The sequence below is a fragment of the Plectropomus leopardus genome, chromosome 10 (assembly GCF_008729295.1).
Source record: "Plectropomus leopardus isolate mb chromosome 10, YSFRI_Pleo_2.0, whole genome shotgun sequence".
Classification (NCBI taxonomy): Eukaryota; Metazoa; Chordata; class Actinopteri; order Perciformes; family Serranidae; genus Plectropomus; species Plectropomus leopardus.
The window spans coordinates 6,654,369-6,675,062 of NC_056472.1; the positions used below are offsets into that span (position 1 = coordinate 6,654,369).

At 39.4% G+C, this 20,694-nt stretch overlaps 2 protein-coding genes across 2 annotated transcripts in view; one reads left to right on the top strand and one right to left on the bottom strand.

Annotated features, from left to right (window-relative positions):
* The window catches only part of col18a1a (collagen type XVIII alpha 1 chain a), a 97,913-nt gene extending 87,580 nt beyond the window's left edge, over window positions 1-10,333 (bottom strand). The window contains exons 1-2 of the mRNA XM_042494722.1: window positions 10,146-10,333; window positions 9,981-10,054 (exon numbers count right to left, since the gene is read on the bottom strand). Coding sequence (XP_042350656.1) covers window positions 9,981-10,054; window positions 10,146-10,174 — 103 coding nt within the window. The 5' untranslated portion in view covers window positions 10,175-10,333. The remainder of the gene's footprint in view (window positions 1-9,980; window positions 10,055-10,145) is intronic.
* Window positions 10,334-17,453: 7,120 nt separating this feature from the next.
* obsl1b (obscurin like cytoskeletal adaptor 1b) overlaps window positions 17,454-20,694 on the top strand; it is a 41,820-nt gene continuing 38,579 nt past the window's right edge. The window contains exons 1-2 of the mRNA XM_042495173.1: window positions 17,454-17,702; window positions 19,284-20,390. Coding sequence (XP_042351107.1) covers window positions 19,376-20,390 — 1,015 coding nt within the window. The 5' untranslated portion in view covers window positions 17,454-17,702; window positions 19,284-19,375. The remainder of the gene's footprint in view (window positions 17,703-19,283; window positions 20,391-20,694) is intronic.

Consider the following 20,694-nt stretch of genomic DNA (forward strand, 5'->3'; position numbering starts at 1 on the left):
GGATGCATGCTGACACCTTTACTATTTAACAATTATCCTCTTGCCGTCCTTACCTTCTATTCTGCCTTTAACTCGGGTGGACACATTCAAGACAAGAAACTCAAGGTTACAAAAACTTTACACAGCCGAGTCTATTACCGCACCCAAATAACAAGGTTATAAACTGGACTTGTGAAACCGCAGGGTTCTGTTGAACATGGCACTAACTGAGTTTCATGGATGTTTCGGTGAGTCAAGTGGCCACCGAGGGAGGAATGTGACATCAGACCTTTCAGCCCGTCACTGGACTGACAGTGCTACTTTCTCAGTAGAGGAATGGCCCTGCAAATCTTTCACTGGTCCTCTAAATATTTAACGTCCCCATGGTTGGCCTATGTTCCTCCTCTCTCAACCTCTCAATGGATGGCACTGTGCCACCTGGCCCATAACAACCACCCAGTGAATAGAGGGCACCCTTTATTGTCTGGGAGCTCATGATTCACACAACAATTAGCAGCTTCCAAGTTACGAAGAACCGAGGCATTCGCTTCATAAAAATCCAGGCTCAGCACATGATCCAACAACATTTAGTCTTCTGATGGAATGCAACTTAGTACATTTACTCAAGTACTGTACTGTACTGTACTTTATGCTCACTGATACTTCTACTCTACTACATTCAACTTTAAGTCAGCTTTAAGCTTTAAGACAGCTTTAAATACTGCTTAGTTTTCAGATATAAATACAAAAGCGATCAAAAAATACATTGTTGAAGATTACACTAGTGGTTGCCAAACATTTTGACTCGTGAACTAAAAAGAATTGTCACCTGAGGCTTTTTATTGCACTTCAAATACCAAAGATAAGGATTTGTTAGCAGCAGTTTTACCAAAGAAGCAACTCTCCTTTAAACTTCTCACATGATTTCATTTAAATAACTTTTTGAGGTTTGACTCCTTGACACTAAATTATCCAATATTTCATGGAGAAACAAAATTCCAATGATGAATAGAGATTTGTGTGTCACAACTGTGTTTTTTATTCTCTCCTCTCCCATTCATCATCTCATGACTACCCAAATTTATCTTGTGATCCGAGGGCACGAGGTTAGGAACCAGTGGACAAAACTACCAAACTTTATATTAAGTCATTAGAAGTAGCTCCACCCTGACCTGCTACGACAGTGAAATACACTGATGCGTCATTATTAATAATGTAACTAATTGTATCAGTCAAGAGGAAAGGTTGTTTTCCCTGTTTTGTTTCTTTTTCCACCCCCATCTTTTAATCTTTAAAGGCATACTTCACCCACAAAATGACCATGTGTATATCAATTACTCAGCCTATGTTACATTGAATTCTTTTGGAACATTTTGTTTTTCTAGCATGCCTCCACGGAGAATCCAAAAAAGGCAAACATTCCTCATGAACTGAAGGTCCATAATAAATAACAGTTAAACTATACCGGATCAAGCGCGCTACTTGTCCGTGTGCAGGACTGTTGGTATTGACGTATTTTAAATGTTTTAGTAAAAATGTGTGTGTTTGGGAACACATGACTGAGTGAATGAGACATGAATTATACTCTGGCAGCAACCTCAGAGTCTGAAAAGTGAAGCCAAAACGAACAAACCAAAAACTGCAGTTCATCGTATGGCCACTTGACTCCAAATAAGAGAAAGTCCCCATAGACCCCATGCTGAAATGTCCAACTGTCCTGGGGGGTGATTTTTTTTTTTTTTTATCACTCATCCGTTTACATTTTATTAAGGCTTAAAGTTAGGCATATTTAATGGCGGGTCACTTGAGTGACAGGCTGTTTGCAAAGTGTTAATGCAATCTTTGAGTCAGATCCATCCTTTGCTCCTCTGCAGCACCACTTTTTCACCCAAATATGGTCACACACACACACACACACACACACACAAAAACAAGATGGCAACAGCCAAAATGCTTAACTCGAGGCTTCAAAACTGTCCATTATTTATATAGTCTAGGATGATACTGCACGAGCTGTGTGACAGTTTGTAAACTGATGTTTTAATATAGTTTTGCTGCAGTTAAACTTGTATCCTGATTACCTCAATTCACGGAGAATGATCGCCTTGTATTCTTCGTGCACCGTGGAAGCATGTACCAAAACCACATTTTCTTCCTAAATTCAAGGTAACTCACTGTGAGTAAGTGATATACAAATAGTCATTTGCAGGTAATTTTTTTTTTTTCATTACCAGAGATTACATCCAATACTGAGTGCACCTGGAAAGTCCACCTCTCAGTTTCGGACAGGTACACTGTAGACAGGCCATGTCATCAAATGCCAAACCTCGCCCAAAGCCCTACTTCCGGCAAGACCATACGAAAGTGGAGGACAGAGGTACAGGACTCAGCAAATCCCTCCTTTGTCACAGGAGCTCTAGGCCTGATGGTAATCTCTCCGTCCCATGGGATTCTCCTCAGTTCACACCCCCATGGTGTGAGATTTGTGAGGGGGTAAAAAGAGAAGTGCCTACAGACATGGCAGCTCTTGAGGGACGGGTGAATGAGTGGAATTCAAGGATGCCTTGAAAAGCGGCCTGCACATCATGAGAGTCAATCACAAGATAAGAAGACGTGGAGAGCAAAAAGAGGGATATAACCACAAAGTGAGGGTCGAATCGCACAATGGCATTCCCGAGAGGGGCCTCGTGAAATGCTGAATGGTCTATTCATTCATTAAAAAAACGCATTGGGTGGTAGCCGGTGCTTGTATTAACAGTGTTCACATCTGACAGTTAAAATATGCTTATTTCAAGTGTGAATATGTGAAGTGCCTTCGAAATATTGTCAAAGGATCACATCATAACTGTAGGCAGTCTGTATGGTCACTAAAGATCAGCCCTAGTTCATGGAGAGCGTATGGTATAGATTTCTTTGAACGGGAGAATGTAAATGGGTGGAGGAGGGGGTCTCTAGTTTCATGCCTCCCTGTGTTCAGCAGGCTGTCAGTGAGGACAAGCGAACACTCCCTAAAGCTGGAGACAGGGACAAAGTGCCAGGTAGACAGATCTGGTTTCCTTTGCTACGGCCAAATACGGCTTTGTGGTGGAAAAATCTGCACCTGGTGGCCATGGAAACCAGTGTTCACCCAGGATACAGCCTACAGTGCTGACAAACTGACCACGAGAGTACAAGTAAGCCTGAAACGTAATGGTCTCTAAAGAGGCTGAATGCACTTTGCCAGGGAAGTCTGGGTGGTTGACAGGTCTATAACATTACAGTTCACTACTGCAACTGCTGCTGTGGCCAGGACAGTTTTCTTTGTGTTTTTGTTTTTTTGCTGATTAAAGCAGATTGGTAGCTTGCTCCAACATGCTGTAGTCTCTTAGTACTCCTGCAACAGAGCTAATGGACTTAAAATCTACATATTAAGAAGCATTAGCTGTCCTGCCACAGTACTTATTGCATTATTTTGTGTTATGTGTACTGGAACCGCAATTCATTTTGTACAAACGTGTTCCTGAAGCAAATATATTTTAAAAGCATCTCAATATGCATAACTGTGGTTACAGAGATGAGCAAGGCTCCATGTTACTTTTGTTGTTGTTTCCATCTCACTCCACGTCCAGATCTTTTCAACAAAACCTGCATACACTGTACAGTCCTGTTATTTGCGGAGCTTCACACCTTCCACTAACTGTTACCTCGATTGCGGCTGGGAAAGACAAGCAAATAAGTGAGGGTTTGGCAGCAAACAGGAAAGAGGTGCTGAGAGGTAAGAGGGCACTCAGTGTGCCATTAGTGCTGGAGATAGTTGGGTGTAGAGAGCAAGTGGCCCTACAAATCCTCTTCTCTTGGAACAGAAGCAGTAATTATGGTGTCGCTCTGTATTTTGCCGCTGTCAACCCGGCATTTTGACATCAGGGACGACATGAGAGAACAGCCAAGCGCACCTGAAACACTGAGTTCTGGGAGCACGTAAAAATACAAATAACAGCTGTCAGCTACATTCAAAAGGATGCTCTGCTCTGGAAAGCAAGATCATAGGGGATCACAAATACTGAGTGAAGCCCTGCCAGTGGATTTCTGTACACATGGCAACCAGACTACGTTCAATTCACTCTTTTGACTCGAGTCAGTTTTTTCTATTTTAAATAATAAACACAATCCTAATTTCCTGTAAAGTGAGATCTATGGGCCAGCTAACATTCAGGTATGTTTCTGATGTAAGCACTTTAAGGTAAACAATTGGGCTACATGCACCATATACAATGGACATACACCTAACCTTCAGAATCACAACACAAGAAACACTAACCATTAGGGGCGATCAATGACAATATTCATCATGTTACAATATTATATACATACACAATATTGCAATATTATATCCCTCAGTTTGCACAGAGCTTAGCAAAAAGGTATTTTCTTACTCTGCCTGTTCAACCTGGAACACGCTACAACAGGATTGGAAGCTGTCCAGCTTGATCCCACAAGGGGATTTTAAACTTATTTTAAGGGCACTGGAAAAAGAATCTTTGGAGCCTTGTTCCCATTTTTGGTATTTTTTAATCTGCTTCCACTTTCACTTAAATGTTGTATGTACTGTATTGATAAATCAAACGGTCTGCAACGAACTGCCATTATATTATATGATGCCCGAAACAGGTCTCTCTTGAGAATGAGATCCTGTGTCTCAATGAGATTACCTGTATAAATAAAAGTTGCATAAATGAAAAATAAAAATATGTTGATTCTATGGGCAACAATAAAATACTTGCTGATACACTGATCAGAATGTCTGCACTGAACTGCAACAATATGATTTCCATTCAAATCAGTTCAGCAGCCTGTGATTGATTTGAGATTATATCAATGAATATCCTCATTGTCTTTTTCTGGGTTGCTTGCCATTATCTGCCTGGTGCTAACAATGTTTGAATGTTTAAGAAGGAGGTGCGCTTGGATGGAAATGGCGACACAGACACACCATGGGAATTTCATAATACAGGCATATTTTAACGATGACACGTATAATACTGGATCCTGGATACCTGAACAGATACATCGATCCTGATCAATGTACCGTTACACCACTGCTCATCATGAAAAGATCCTCAGGCCAGGCAATGACAAACATGCAAAATCCTCCTTTCAATTAATCATGCTGAGCATCAGCCAAACTGATGAATTTCAAATTAATGCAGCGAGTAGGAGCTTGCTCTACTGTGATACATCTGCCATTCAGGCTCAGTGTTTTCCCTTAAATTGATCGGAAACACGTTACCACAGGACTCTGGCCAAATGCACTTCCTCACTCTATTGATACATAACAAAACTATTATTAAATTCATTAGGTTTACGATTAAACAGGTGTAACTCTTTCTTTAAGTGGGGTTCAAATGAAACGGTTAAAAGCAGATGGTTTAAATTTGGTCACATTGTTACATGTGGGTCAAATCTGACACATTCACAAACATTTATCTGGGTTGTGCATAAGGTTACCACAGTGCATTTACATGGCTGTGTATGGTCTGTGTGTGTGTGTGTGTGTGTGTGTGTGTGTGTGTGTGTGTGTGTGGTTGTGTGAATTCTAATAGAAGGAATTTAAAAGGTAAGATCTTTTGCAGAAATGGCCTAAAAGTGCCAGAATTATATGAAATACAAATTATTTAATCAGTAGATAGAAATCATAAAAAAAGAATATGATAAACAAAGTAACACACATTTACTTGATGCTTCCGATGTGTACACACACTTTAATTCAAACAGCGTGTCCGGTGACGCAGGGGTGACTCTCAAACTGTCTCAAACTGACTGGCCATGTTATTCAATGTCCAGCACAGATATACAACTCTTCAGATTCACTACAGGATCCAGATGGGTTGAATTAAGTAATCAAAGCAGGATGTGACCACCGTGGTTTTCTTATAAAAACACATCCACACTGGAGTAAACTACACCGTATCTACATCTACATTTTCCTGTCTCCTTAGGAAGTGTTTCTCATATAGAGACGCTTTTTTTGTCCCGGTCTTGGCCAGCTGTGCTGCGTTAAGAGTGTGGTCCTGCTACGCTGTATGAGTTTAAAGAGACGGACAGAAATGACTCCATAAACATTGTTGTGACAGTCTTTATGAAACAAAAAAAACAGCTACATATGGGGTCTCAAGTGTTTTTACAGCAAAGTATCAAGTAGGATTTTAAAAGGCCTATTCAGTCCATTACTGAAGCGCCTAAAACTTCTAACCCAATGATCAGCAGAGAGTTTGGAGGCTTGTGTCTTGGTGAGTGACAGACAAAAGACAGTTGCCACATGTGCACAAGTAAGAGCATAAATGCATAAAAGAAGTGTCAATCCTGTATGTTAAATGTTGTAAAAAAAACTTTTAAAAAAGCAGCCAGAGAGGGAAGTACAGACACCCACTTGACATCTGGAATGACCCCCACCCACAACCTCACACACGTAAGTCAATACCGAAAGTCTCAAGTCGAGCTCGACACTCAAAGATATAAAGAATTGTCCTGGCAGAGCTTTAATGAGCTTTTAAATGCTAGCGGCTGACACAATACAACTAAACAATGCTGGATGGAACTTCCAGGCCTTGATATGAGGCACCTCCAGGGACGTCGATCATGAATAAGTAGGTTTAGTGACTAGAAAATCCAGGGATTAGACATCACAAGGTTCACTGAGTCAGCCGAATCTGAGCACAGTCGCTCCATTTATTTCATTTGAGAGTTGCAATGATCCTAACAGGGGCGCCAATCTAATGGTCGTTCAGCACAGAAAAACAGGCTTTTATTCTTAATAGGGTGGACTCTAACAATCACAGTACATACTGTGAGATCGAGAGTTTTCCATTTTTGCATCTTTTCAGGAATTCATTCAGTTCAGCATATGTCCATGTCCTGCATGGACTTGTGTTTCTGAGAGTTTTGTCAAATAACCTGCTGAATCTTATTTATTTTATGAATCAGTCTATATACCTGAATCGAAATTATGTTTTTTTATTTCTTTCTTTTTTCAGAATGTCCTTATGTGCCCTTTGATCTGCACGTATGAATATGGGATGTCAATTTACATACAAGGTATCTGACAGGGGCATTTAATATCAAATCCAAAAGTAAGACTTTTAGAAAGGCCACTTCATAAGAATGTGTGTGCAAAGTTTATTGTGTACTTTGTCCTATACACATCTACTATGTTATCTTGGATTTCTAAAACCATTAAAATGTATGGCTTTAGGATCTATAATATTGCATTCACTTTCTGAATAATTCATTGCAATATTAAGCAGTTTATTTTGCCCAGGAGAAACTGGTTTAAGACTTTTATTTTGGAAACTTAATTTCTGTCTTTCTCCTGTCTTCTAGCTCTCTCCTTCTGTCAGAGCTCATGGGATGTAGACTTTGTGGTTATTAAATATAGTGTGTCATGTTGCTATTCATTGGCAACCACCTGGGCTATCACTACAAATACTAATACATAGGTGGGGTTTCCTGTTGGCACAGTGGGCCAAAGCACATAATGCACGTGTCACCACAAAGTGTCAGGTCTGAACTCAGTCAAGGACCCTTACTTCCCTCTCTGTCTGTCCCCGAATTTCCTGCCAGTCTCTCTGATATCTAATAAAAGCAAAATGTGATAATAAGACTGCAAATACTTCAGAGAAAATAATTTAGGCAGATATTCTGCATAATAAAACTACTGTTTCTTCATACTACAGTGTTATTACTTGTTCTGATCATCATTCCAGAGTCACGCCTTCAGTGACTGCTCATGAAAACCACAATAGCCACCACTGTAACAGCTATAAACAATCCATTCACTCAGTAAATATAAATGCTCTAGTAGATTAAAACACGTGGTACCATGAAAGCCAGAAAATTCTCAAAAATCCAAGAAATTGTCTTTAAAAAATAATCAGTGAAACTGATTTTTGCAGCTGCAGAGAGAGAAGAAAAACATGAAAGTTCAGATCATCATTCTCAGGACACATCAGAGATACGGAAACGGATGCTTTCCTGCAAAAACTGCAACCATACAATGCGTGTCAACACATGTTTGTCAAACGATGCTCTGCTTTAGGCCCACCATCCCATCATTACAACATGAGTATCACCAACTACAGCTCATCATAATCACATGGAGGCTGCAGAATTACTTCAAATAAAGGAACTGCCCATCAAAAAGCTTGCCACTAATCTTGGTAAAAAATAATATGTATACACCATACACAACTAATGGTCATTCTAAATGTGCTAGAGTAGATAAAGTAATGTGGAGATTAAAAAAAATGCTCTGTTATCCTTTTCCCAGCACACCAAAGCCTGTCTCATTTACCACTTTCTCAAATGTTTCAAATGGTCTTCCTGTACCTCTGGCCATCGTGCCCCTGCACTGAAAGGGAGAAAACCCCAAGCCAGCTGTGATTTTTAATGTGGCATCTAATTCAGCCATTAAATGGCACGGCGGGGTGTCCCCCTACAGCCTGTCCCCTCCCCCTGCCTCCCCCTTGCTCCCCCAGGCAAAACCACGCTGGGTGCATGTCAAAGATCACATGACAATAGGGATTCCTGACCCAGCCAGGGACTGGGAATGAATCAGACCTAATTCAAGCATGTCGCAGGCAGCCAAAGGCATTGGTCTTGAGACAGAGTGGCAGGCTTTTTCAACCTGGACACACACAGACGGGACAGCATTCCTGTGAAAAAGTTCACATTGGTTGACTGTTTTACCCTTTTCAAGTGTCTCTATCTGTTCTGATCTCAGCTAAATTTAAATACTGATCATTCTCAAGATCCTGCATGTTAATAAAAATCACAACAAAGAAATGATGGCCAACAGAAGACAGATGAAGCAATATTTGATTAAACCTGTTGGTGTTTATAGCACTACACGGGTTTGATTCATTAGAATAGACAGTACAGTGAGTACTAAAAGGAATACAGTCCTCTCTTAAACTTCTAAAATACTCTGTCTAGCTAGTAGTGATCACAGTCAATCAAATATTAATCAATGTCCTCTCAGTTTCCTCTCCCTATCATCTGACAGCAACACAGTTGTCCAACTCAGCGTTTACTAAATTAAATGAAGGACATTAGTGAGGTTCAGACATAAATAATTCAGCAGCAGAAGAGAGTTCTTTCATTCACTGGCTCATATAGACCCTTAACACCATGACCATTGTGTGCGTAAAAGAAATGATCCTTTGTTATTTCCTCTTTGTTCGCATGTGCTCATGTTATAACAGCTGGAAAAATACAAGTAACAACTTGCTGGTGCTAACAGGTCATCACACAAGAGCAAAAGGAGGGAAAAAAGCATTTTTCAGTACTTAGATGCAGCCGCTACACGCACCAGGCTGTGGTCAGACAGCGGACAAACAAAGAAGGAATGTAGATTTTCTGAACACGGCAGACTTTGGACTTGAGAAAACCTGTAAACAGCTCCCAAAGCCACTTTGACCTTCTCAGAATGGACACACTGCTGTTTTATCACTGAATCATAACAATGTGTAATTGCAGTGTTGTAGCAACCATGCAAGTCGGTGTTTTAGTGATACATAAAAGGCTGCTGACAAAGTAGACAAATGTCACCAAGCCACAGAAAAGACAGCAGTGAGCAAACTTCATGCTCAACATACTGTAGCAGATAGGCACTGATCTGAAAAAGTGTTGCTGCAACCTTTTCAAGATAGTTGAGCAAAAAAAAAAAAATCCTAGTGCTTTTTGCAGCATTTGAATCCTCACTTTCTCAAAGATCACAAAGACTAAATTGAGCAGATAGCTTTAAGCAGCCTTCCAAAACGGACATCCCTCAATATAAGGCACTACTTTTTTTAATTTTAAGCTTTAATTTTGAAGGAACTCTATGTGTATTGTAAGATTTATTCAGCAGAGGATATTAACGATGCACAGGAGATCGCTAAAATGTTATGAATGATGCAAATCTTAACTAAAGAGCGTTTAAACATGCCATGCGAGTTACTACATTCACACTCTGAGTTAGTTCTTACCTGGCCACTGCGATGCAGCTGAGCTGACGAGAATCAGGACGCAGCAGAGAAGGCGCTCCAGCCATGAGGAACACCTGCAGAGGTAGCAAGCAACCACACTCACAACTTTATCACTTCATTCAAAGCGGCCCAAAAAAAAAAGTTGACATAAAACGCAAAAAGTACCTCATCTTCATGTCTTCGTTTGTCGACATCGAGTGGGACAGCTACATGGACTGCTGGGGTGTGTTATAGGGTGAAAAGTGTTCCCAGCTTCTTTACTGGTCCTGCACCGCTGCTGCACGCGGCTCGAACAGCTGATGGGGACGCAGGCAGCGCTTTGCTGGAGACAGAGGAGACGTGTGGAGAGGAGGAGAAGTGACCTGCAGGAGTTCACATCAGGGACTTCCGCCAGGTCCTAAAAGGGAACAAATTCCGCCGACTGTCAAGTTACACTTCGTGATGGGCGGACTGATATTTTTTTCCACAGTGTCGGTTTATGTGAGTTGAAACACTAACAAATTGGTGTAAAAGTATGGCAAAATTCCTCAAGTAATGTACAGTATTTTTGAGCCAATATTACACAGTAAAATTCACATACTACTGTAGAATACTGTAAGGAATTTAACTGTAATTTACCAGTTCTGTATTGCTAGATATTTTTATTTATATTGGTACTTTTTGGGTGCAGCTTTAATATACTGTTGAATAATAACAACAATACCAATTGCAATAATAATAATAACAATAACAATGTTATTTTTTTATTATTATTGCAATTGGTATTGTTGTTATTATTCAACAGTATATTAAAGCTGCACCCAAAAAGTACCAATAAAAATAAAAATATCTAGCAATACAGAACTGTTAAAAAATACTCACATTTATGTTTGTACTTTTAGACAGCGACTGTAATGTAGGGTAGAATAATAATAATAATGTCAGTATAATAATAATATAATAATGCCAGTAATTTACAGTAATTTCACAGGAACCTTTCACACTGTAATCTTCACATTCTACCATAGAATACTGTAAAAAAATATATATATAAGTTTTATATTGTTAAAATAATTTACAGTGGTGACACTGTAAAATAATGGTAGGATGCTTGTAAATATAGCTGCCAGTAATTTACATATAATTTTAGAGGAAATTTTGTGAGTGAAATGTATGTAACATGTTGTCGATTATTGTATATGCATGTTCAACAGCTAATACTGGCCATCCCACAAATACCAGTCATCATGTATAAGTTTACGTTAATAAACATAGAACAATGATTTTAAATGCATTGACTCAACATGCTTCTGTTGTTAGTTTACTATGCAACACAATGCAATGTTACAGTCACTGACCACCAATCTGTTGTTCTCTGAGGGTTAAGTATCAGACATCCCATTTCTTCATGGTGAATTTATGTGATGTCCAAATCATCTGTAATTTGAGTTCTCAATTATATTTCATGGCTAACCTGAGCCCTTTTCTTCCTTTTATAATAATAATATACGTTTTTCTATCACTTTTTAAGGGGTTTAAATATTGTAAATATTCATTTTTTATATGGACTTTTTGGGTGCAAACCTCTTTTGCCTTTTTCTCAGGTTTCCACAATGCTGAAAACAGACACCTTGTGTCTCCCGTGATAAATCTGTCAGGTTGTGCCCCTCTACTGTCATTAGCTGGAGTGGCTGTGAATAGGTGAAAAACTACAGCACGAGCTGTGTAAACCCAACTTTTCCACAGGAAAATCTTGTGTCATTCACGCAAAGTTTACTCTGTCACTACCTTCTCAAGCTGTAGTGGGCTCACAAGAATGGACTTGACAAGATAATGACCGCATGTAGTCTTAGTGAAGGCTTATTTACTTTGGTTTATCTTGCTGAGAGGTAAGAGAGAGGTGAGACCTCCAGGAGGAAGAGATTTTTTTCCCCTCTTTTCAAGGGATATAAATATGCACAGAAGAATGAATAAAAGTGGTGGATCTATTAACATTACAGGCCACACTGTATGTAAGAATTCATCCAAGGGTGATCTTCAGCCCAGAACCAGCCTTACTCACTAAACAACATAAACCATTGCTTAGCCCACCTTAGAAAATTATTTTTTTTAACTAAAAATGGGACAAAAACAAAATAAAATTGAACTTCCTAAAAAGCAAATCCTACTTAGGGCCCCCAAAAGTTTAAGGCTGGCCCTGCTTCAGCCTCAGTCCTGATCTATGACATATAAAACAATCAAATCATACTTGAATGTAAGCAGTCTTGGTATCTGCCATGAAAAGCATATATGACCTTAGTTGCAGCATGTTGTACTTACATAAAATGACCACCAGAGGACGAAGTTGTTGCTTATTTCTGCAGAGAAAACATTTGATTCTGGTCCTGTACAGATGTAAACACAGCCCTGTTCACATGTGTGGAAATTGCTGAACCTAATAAACAACAGCAATCATGACTGAACTAAAAAAATATATCTTTTGAAATGTTTGTAAAATACACCAAATCCATAAAAAAGGATGCAGCTCAATATAAGAACCTAATATTAATCTCATATTGCAGCAATGATGATGGAAGCCAAACAGGGAAAAAAAAGACTTCACCCATTTATTGATATGCATCAGTGGAGTAGCAAGGCAGGAGTGCAGGCATGAACTTATGCATGTCTTAATTTCTTCAGGTATGATTGAACAGTTTTATGACATTGATAAAAAATGTATTCATCAGTGAAATTATACTACATTTACTTGTGCCAGGTACTACTATCGTCTTTATAACATCTTCCAGCATTTAAGGTGAGTTTGTTACCATAGGTAAAGGCACTGGGTTCAGACCTCTGGCACAATCCGGCTGTATTAGCAGCTCTATCTGGAGGCCTCCAGGCTACTGCCTGAACACGTCCACAGCTCAGTAACTGTCTGCTTTGCTCACATTCCAGTGTCAGGGAAAAGAAAGGCAAAATTGTCTGTTAAATGCTATGCTGCAGTGTAACCTTACAGAAAGCAGGGCGGGACTCTTTCTACAATTACTATTATATATAGTGCCTATTTCAGCTCTTTCATCAAAACATAACTACGATTATTACCATTTGATGAACAATGTGTCACAGCTGTCATGCTAATTGTTTTGACCCTTTTTTTTAATATTGGGAGCAAATATGGTAGACATGCTTCAGTGCATAATCACAGAGGATCAAAGGTAAAATGACAACCTATTTATTTTTAAATCATTTAATAATTTTGTACATTGAGTAGAATACCATTTTAAAAAAAAAAGCCTAAAACTTAAAGGTTTAGTGTGTAGGATCTAGTGGCATCTAGTGGTGAGGTTGCAGACTCACAACCAACCAACCCCATGTACCAAACATGTAAGAGAACTATGGTAACTGAAGCAAAATACGCAGATGGTCCAATTTAAAGCCAGTTTTTGGTTTGTCCCTTCAGGGCTACTGAAGAAACAACATGGCGGAATCCATGGAAGAGGACCCTCTCGGTATGTTGATATAAGTAAACTGCTCATTCTGAGGAAACAAAGACACAATAATTCTTAGCTTCAGGTGATTATAAGCTAATGTAAACTTAGTTATTAATTTTATAATGAATTCCTGCCAACATATCCTCAAGCTCTATATGCTGGACCTCAAAACGTCTGTTTTAAAGGTAGATAGGGGTTACAAGATTTGTTGTTTTGTGCAACAAAAAAAAAACACTACATTTTTTGTGGGTCAGAAAAATGTAGTTGGGGGGGGGGGGGGGGGTAACTTGGTAACTCTAAATTGCCCATAGGTGTGAGTGTGAATGGTTGTTTGCCCATATGTGTCAGCCTGCGATAGTCTGGCGACCTGTCCAGGGTTAAACCCCGCCTCTTGTCCAGTGACAGCTGGGATAGGCTCCAGCCCATCTGCGACCCTTACGAGGACAAGCGGTTACAGAGAATGAATGAACATTATAATGTAGTGCATATGTTGAAACCTAACATGACGCTGTCATGTGGTTATGTTTTGGCCAGGCCCGTAACGTCACATGTGGAGGCAATCAAATACATTTTCATGGGAGCATGCACTAGTGTGTGGACTTTATTTATTCTTTCACTTCTGCCAACCCAAGCATTTATTTCAGGGTTCAGATAAATACATTGTAACCAAACCTGTCAGTTGGCAGGTTGCACAATAGACTAATTTAAACTGTTTAATGGGCACAAAAGTTGTGTAAGAAAAAATTCAGAGCAACATTTAAAGAAATAGTCCTTTATTGGAAGATGTATTCAATGCAACATTTTGGTTCTTCTAACTTTTGACACTGCATACCAAATCACCTGAAAACTCGGAGTGGTTTGTTTAATAATTAATTGGTGAAATAGTCTTGACACACTCAGTAGCAAAAATAGACTGTAATGATAAATGGTTCAGACTAACCCACAATCCCGATCCTGTTGGCCAAAATTAAGTAATATTATTTTCTTGGTAGAGTCACTGTTGATGAAACAGTGTTTATAACTAGGTAGTCGCTCTCTTGTCAACACTGTTCAGATTTGAAAGCTTAACACTATTTTCCAATCAAAAGATTTACTGGTCTTGTGATTGGTGACAGCTTGACCCAAGTTTGTTTTCATAATTTTACCCCAGCTTTTTTTAATTTGTTTATCAATCAACAGTTCTAACTGACATGAGTTTAGTGCGACACAGATATGCTCAGGCAGAAAACATTATCAACATCCATGAATTTTGAAACAATAGCTAAAAGGGCATCAAGAAAAACATTTCAGTGTTTATTTGTGTAGAAGTAAAAGCATTTCAAGACCTGGAACTAAAATAGAGGAGAGATTTAATGGTATTTGTAAATCATTTGAAAACTAGTTTAGCCTGTTTGAAGGCAATAGATTGAAATTTGCCCTTAGAGCAATAACAAAACTGTCATTATTGGCAAAAAAAATAAAACAATTTTTTTCTTGATAGGGTAAACCCAATACACCTGTCTTTTCCATAGCCTATAATAGCGGTGACACTTTTACTTAGATCTGATACAACATACATTAACAATATGCTCTTGTTTTCCGTTCAACATATGGGAGTTCTGATAACATAACAACCCTATAAGTTGTTACTCGGTGGTAGGCACAAGTCTTTCATAACCAGCTACAGGGCTCTGAGTTATATCAAATTACTCCCAACAGCTGAAATCGGGGGGGGGGGGGGGGGTTTTGGAGCCACTAAACAGCTGAAGGGACACTGCAGCCCACGCTGAGACCAGTCTCACAATCACACAACAGACTCACACACTGAAAACCCCAGGCCCACGTGCTGTCCAATCCCACATGGCATCGGACCACACAAAGAACCGAAAGGTCAAACTGTATAAACTGTTGATACTGGATAGACTAGTATAAAAGCAATTTTGGCCCTCTGATCCTACAAAGCACATGCTGAAAATATATTAATTGGTTGAATCAAAACACAGTGGTTTATTAACTTGACTGCAGCTTACTAAAAAGACACAGTAACGTATTTTAATGAGGCCAAAAATATGACACACACAAGAAAAAGATTCAATCCAGCATAGTTACAGTAGTCACCTCTGAAATCACCCGTTATTTCATTTTTATCGACAGTTTTGTTAGACTTCCATCTTCCATCTGCCTCTGAACCAGTGATAGTAACACTGCTGACACAGCTCTAACACAGAGATGTAAATACTACATGAAATGAGTTACACAGCATATATAGTAACTCATAAGTTAGTATATGTACTTAAGTGCTGTCCCTGTAACTCTGGTATCTGTAACTTGCTATGTAAACAAACACAGTGGAGTAATGGTGTCCTGAGCAGAGAATGAAGCCGTGCTACCTCTGTGGGTGTTGTAATCCGAGTTTCTCTGTTTTTTCAAGTCCGGGCAGGTGTAAATGTCAGTGTACATGTGTATCCCTCATGCTAGCTTATCACTGCCACTTTGCACAGCATTTATACAGCAATTACACCTGACATTGGGATAGCTTTGTCACAGAAGCATAGCGCCCACACTGCAGTTCCTCTGTGGTTAACACCATTAGCTCTGTCAACACTGTTGCTGTTGTTTAGCATATTTATTGAGTTAGCACCATTAGCTGCTAGCTGCCACATTCAAGCTGAGAACCTTGTCCAGACAACTCATACACTGAATTTTGACTTGAGAAACTTGAGAATTTCTGTCCACTTCATACTTCTACTTCACCACATTTTAAAGGAAATATTGCCCCTTTTACTTCACTACATATATTTATCAGTTATAGTTACAGTACTAGATACTTTGCAGACAAAGATTTTACAAACAAAAAATAAATAAAATGGTAAAAAAAAAATAGCTCCACCTCAACCATGTACAACATTCAAGTACAACTTGAATATTACAGCTGGGGTAGGCAGTTTAATGTAAGCTACTGGGCAAGAATACCGTAATTCAAATGGACTGAGAGAAAACTAGACTTTGCCTCCTCTTTACTCTATTTTCAGACTTTGGAGACTTTTCAATCACAGGTCTTTCCAGCGAGAGGCTGGTCCTGTATTCTGAAAGCATGTGCCTGTCCCTTCTCTGAAAAACTGATTCAATGGCAAAGAATCCTGCTTAGAAAGTTGCAGAATTGGCAACAACTGCCTACGCTGCAAAGCAACCCAAAAACAAGATGGACTGATCAAAAGAGAGTTTAATAAAAGGTCTGACAATAAATGCAATAAAACTTATATAGTTGAAGTGTTTCAGAAATGCAGAGAAACTGTAGCTAATGGTTAAGCCTTCTGCTGACCAAAGCAAAGACTCGCAGCTTAATAATGTATATTTTTTTAGATAAATTGCCATGGCAGCCAAATATATCATATATAATACAAACAAAAAAAATAAATGCAAACTTAAGATACATGATACTTTTTTTAACTGTCAGAGGTCAACAAACTCATTATTTTAAAAAAATATGTCAAGCATCGGAGATGCACGGAGTTGAGGACAGTTTGTTGTAGGACTTTTTAATAAATTTTATATTTCATAGCGTGTTTTGTATGTGTTAGTATTTACCAGCCTATTGAGAATACACCATAAATTGTAGATTTCTGAGCCATAGTTAACAATGTCAGGTAGGAATAGCTAATAGCTTTTTTTTTTTTTTTTTACTGGCAGCACATGGAGCACAGACTTTGTAACTTAAGAACAACTTGTTGAACAAATATTGGAGATTTAATGAAGGTGAGCTTTAACATATTTGGAGACCAGAAGCTTGTTCTTCTCCTTAGACTTTTATTGCAAAGCCTCAAGTAAGCTAAGCAGTCTGCCATGCACTGGCCACCTGAACTATCTTTAGTCCCTGCTGGCAAGTGAATGGAAGTGCCTGACTTATCTTCACTGCTGTCATCGAGGCAGCCAGTATTTTTAGAGGACAGCAGCAGCTGCAAAAGCATTTAACGGTATTCCACGAACAATGACACTTGGGGTGTCTAAGGCTTGAACGACACAGAGATTGGGGGACCACTCTGAAGTTGTTTAACAGGAAGCTGGTGTGGATATTCTGAAAATCCTTTTTCTATTCCTCCTAGCAGACAAAAGTCTGTAAAGATGTACTGGAGTAGAGCTTGGGACCTTTGAGAGGAGCATGTGTCTGAATCTGAAGTCAACTTGGGACATTTCTCAGCCTTCAGGAGACGGGTGGCATTGCTTCTTACCTCGAAGAGAGATTGCAAGTGCGGAATGTATGTTGACGGTCGTTCCCGGCGACTGAAGCGAGGTAGGTCATGTGAGGGGTACACAGCACAGCTTCACAAGGGGCAGAGGTCATTCCAATTAAATCAGACAAGTAAACACAGGGGTTAATCTCCTCTCTTTAAACCTCCGGAGGGAATATTTAAGACACTTTCAACGCAATGTCCGAACTCTATTAATAAAAACATCTTGCATAACCGACTTTATGCAACTTGTGAAATTCATGTAAACAGCCAATTGTATCAGGTAATATATTTAGGGATTATATCAAATATACTAAATAGATTTCCATCATCATTGAGTTTTTTTATTGTTGAGCAACTGAAATTGTTACTCTAATTTTCCTCTTTTAAATCAACATTTAAAATGAAACATTCAACATTTTTTTAAGAGTTAAGCTGGGAAAAAGTACTCAGAAGATGTTTTTCTTTTTCATTCTGCATGCGTGTTGCATAAGGATTGGCAACAGTTTGAAAAGTGTTAAAGAATTCAAAACATTATTATTTAGTTTTCCAGTATTTGACCATGGGTTATTTTTTGTGTATAGCTGTAGTTTATGACTAAAATTACCATTAATTATCATATTTATGTTATGAAATGTTTCAGTAAGAAAAACTACAAAAGAAATCCTGTGTAATATTATCATCGACAACTAGGTGGCTTCAAAAACACTTTCCTGAGATTACCTTGTTTGAGACCTGAAACTTGTTTCACGCAACCAAGAGGACTGAATTACAACACTCCATTGGAGCTGCCCCAAAACACATAAACTCAGTTTACTGATAAATATGTTCTTTCAAGTTCAGAGGCTCTCCAACATTTTAGGCAAAGAATGAGTTTACACAAAAAGGGGGGTATAACTTTTAGTTGGAGAGAGTTACAAACTGTAGTATAAACAAAATTTCTTGGATTGCCTAAGTGATATTTATGACTATGAGGACTGACTGAGCAGCCAACAAAGCATGTGATGGCAGCTCTGTTAGTCTTTATTTGAATGTCCCTGTTAAAATTATTTTCATTTTAACAGTGACATATGATCAGCATATTTTGACTGCAAGGTCTCTTGGGTGGGCAGACTGTGATTTCGGCGTGTGTTTGTGTGAGCACGCGGGTTTCAGGACCTTCTTTGTGATACCTGACACGCACTCCCTCGCAGGTCTTTATTTAGGGCGTACTATATTAAGCACTTTCCCATTGAAATACAGCACCAGCTGTACTGGCTATGTGTTGTGGCTGCTGTTGCAAGAGGGCTCGGCTGTCCCCCCTCTCACTGCTAGCCTGTGTTTTTCTCTCATGCAGACAGATCTAATTCAATTAGCCCTAATAATCATACCATCCGTTTGTGCTGAAACACATGCACGCAAAAGAGGCGGAGGCTGAGCATTTAAATGACAGAAATTGTATTTTTCATTCCAAAATATGAGGGTTGATTTCCGTTTTAACAGTAAGGGTAAAGGTATAATTTTATGACATATACAGTAATTTCATGTTAGTTCTAGCTAGATTGGCTTAGAAAAAAATACATTTTAACTATTTTTATGTCCAATATTATCTCAATCTCAAAAACAGTCCAATTTAATTAATCCATCTGTTATTTCTTTTTCAGAAATTTGCAGTGCAGAAGTTGAACTGTCTTCCTGCAGTGAATAATCTTTCACTCTCCTGGACTGCTGAAGTGAGGCTGACAACAAAGCAGACATGGATGTGTTTGGTGGTGCACCACGTTTCTTTGCCTATCCAAGACCTGTGGTGGTACAAAGTGGAGCTGATGCAGTTCTAAAATGTCAAATTGGTGGTGATCCAAGGCCTGCAGTTATCTGGGAACGAAACAATGAAAAGATTGACCCACAGGGACGATACAGGGTCTTTGAGGATGGAAATGTTTACAATCTCATCATTTCAGCTGTGACCACCGAGGATAGTGGTCAGTACATATGCAAAGCAAAGAACAGCATTGGGGAAACATATGCTGCGGCCACACTGAAGGTGGAAGGTGAAGCACAGGAGATGGAGTTACGAGAGGAAAATAAGCCACGATTCCTCATCAAGCCCCTCTCAACTCGCGCCGGTCGTGGGGATGATGCCGTCTTCTCTTGTAAGCTCTGGGGAAACCCAAGACCAGAGGTTGTCTGGGAAAAGGATGGCAGGAAACTCAATGAAATATTTGAAAGCACACATTTCAATGTGGGCTTCCAGGACGGTGGATGGTTCCAGCTCAAGATCTTTAAGACTCGTGCTCCAGATGGGGGTGTGTATACATGCAAAGCCAGAAATGAGTTTGGGGAAGCGTTGGCAGGAGCTGTGTTGCTTGTTGATGCAGGCCCGGGACATGAGGACGATGGAAACCGGAATGGCTACACAAATGGCCACTGGAAGGCCCACCAGGGAAAACAGAGGAGCGGTAGGCAAGTGCCAAACCGGCTCAAAGACGACACCATGACCAAGTCGACTAAAGTGAAAATGTTTGCAGTGACAGAGGGTAAACATGCCAAATTCCGCTGCTTTGTGACTGGGAAACCCAAACCAGAAATAATTTGGAGGAAAGATGGCAGACTGATACTGTCTGGAAGGCGGTATTTGTTATATGAGGACAGAGAAGGATACTTCACTCTTAAAGTTCTGTACTGTAAGCAGAAGGATAACGGAGTTTATGTCTGTGCGGCGTCAAATACTGCCGGGCAAACCCTAAGCGCTGTACACCTCTCCGTAAAGGGTAAGTCAAGAGCATTTTCAGGGACTCCGGTATTCCAGTTTTGTAAAATGTAAAGAAATGTCAGTATACATGGAAGAGTAAAGGCTGCCGCAGTTGAAGCCTGTGAGGCTTTTTGCAGCGAGTTAAGGAGTGAGTGAGGGTATGGTGTGTTCTTGGATCAGATTTCTATCCATTTGATGCTACGATGATGTCAGTGAGATATCTCTAAAGAGGTACTCTGAGATCATATATTGGGGTAGGGCCAGACAGGGAAGGCAATAATAAACTTTTTTTTAAGTTTTATGGTGGTATAATGTGTGTGTAT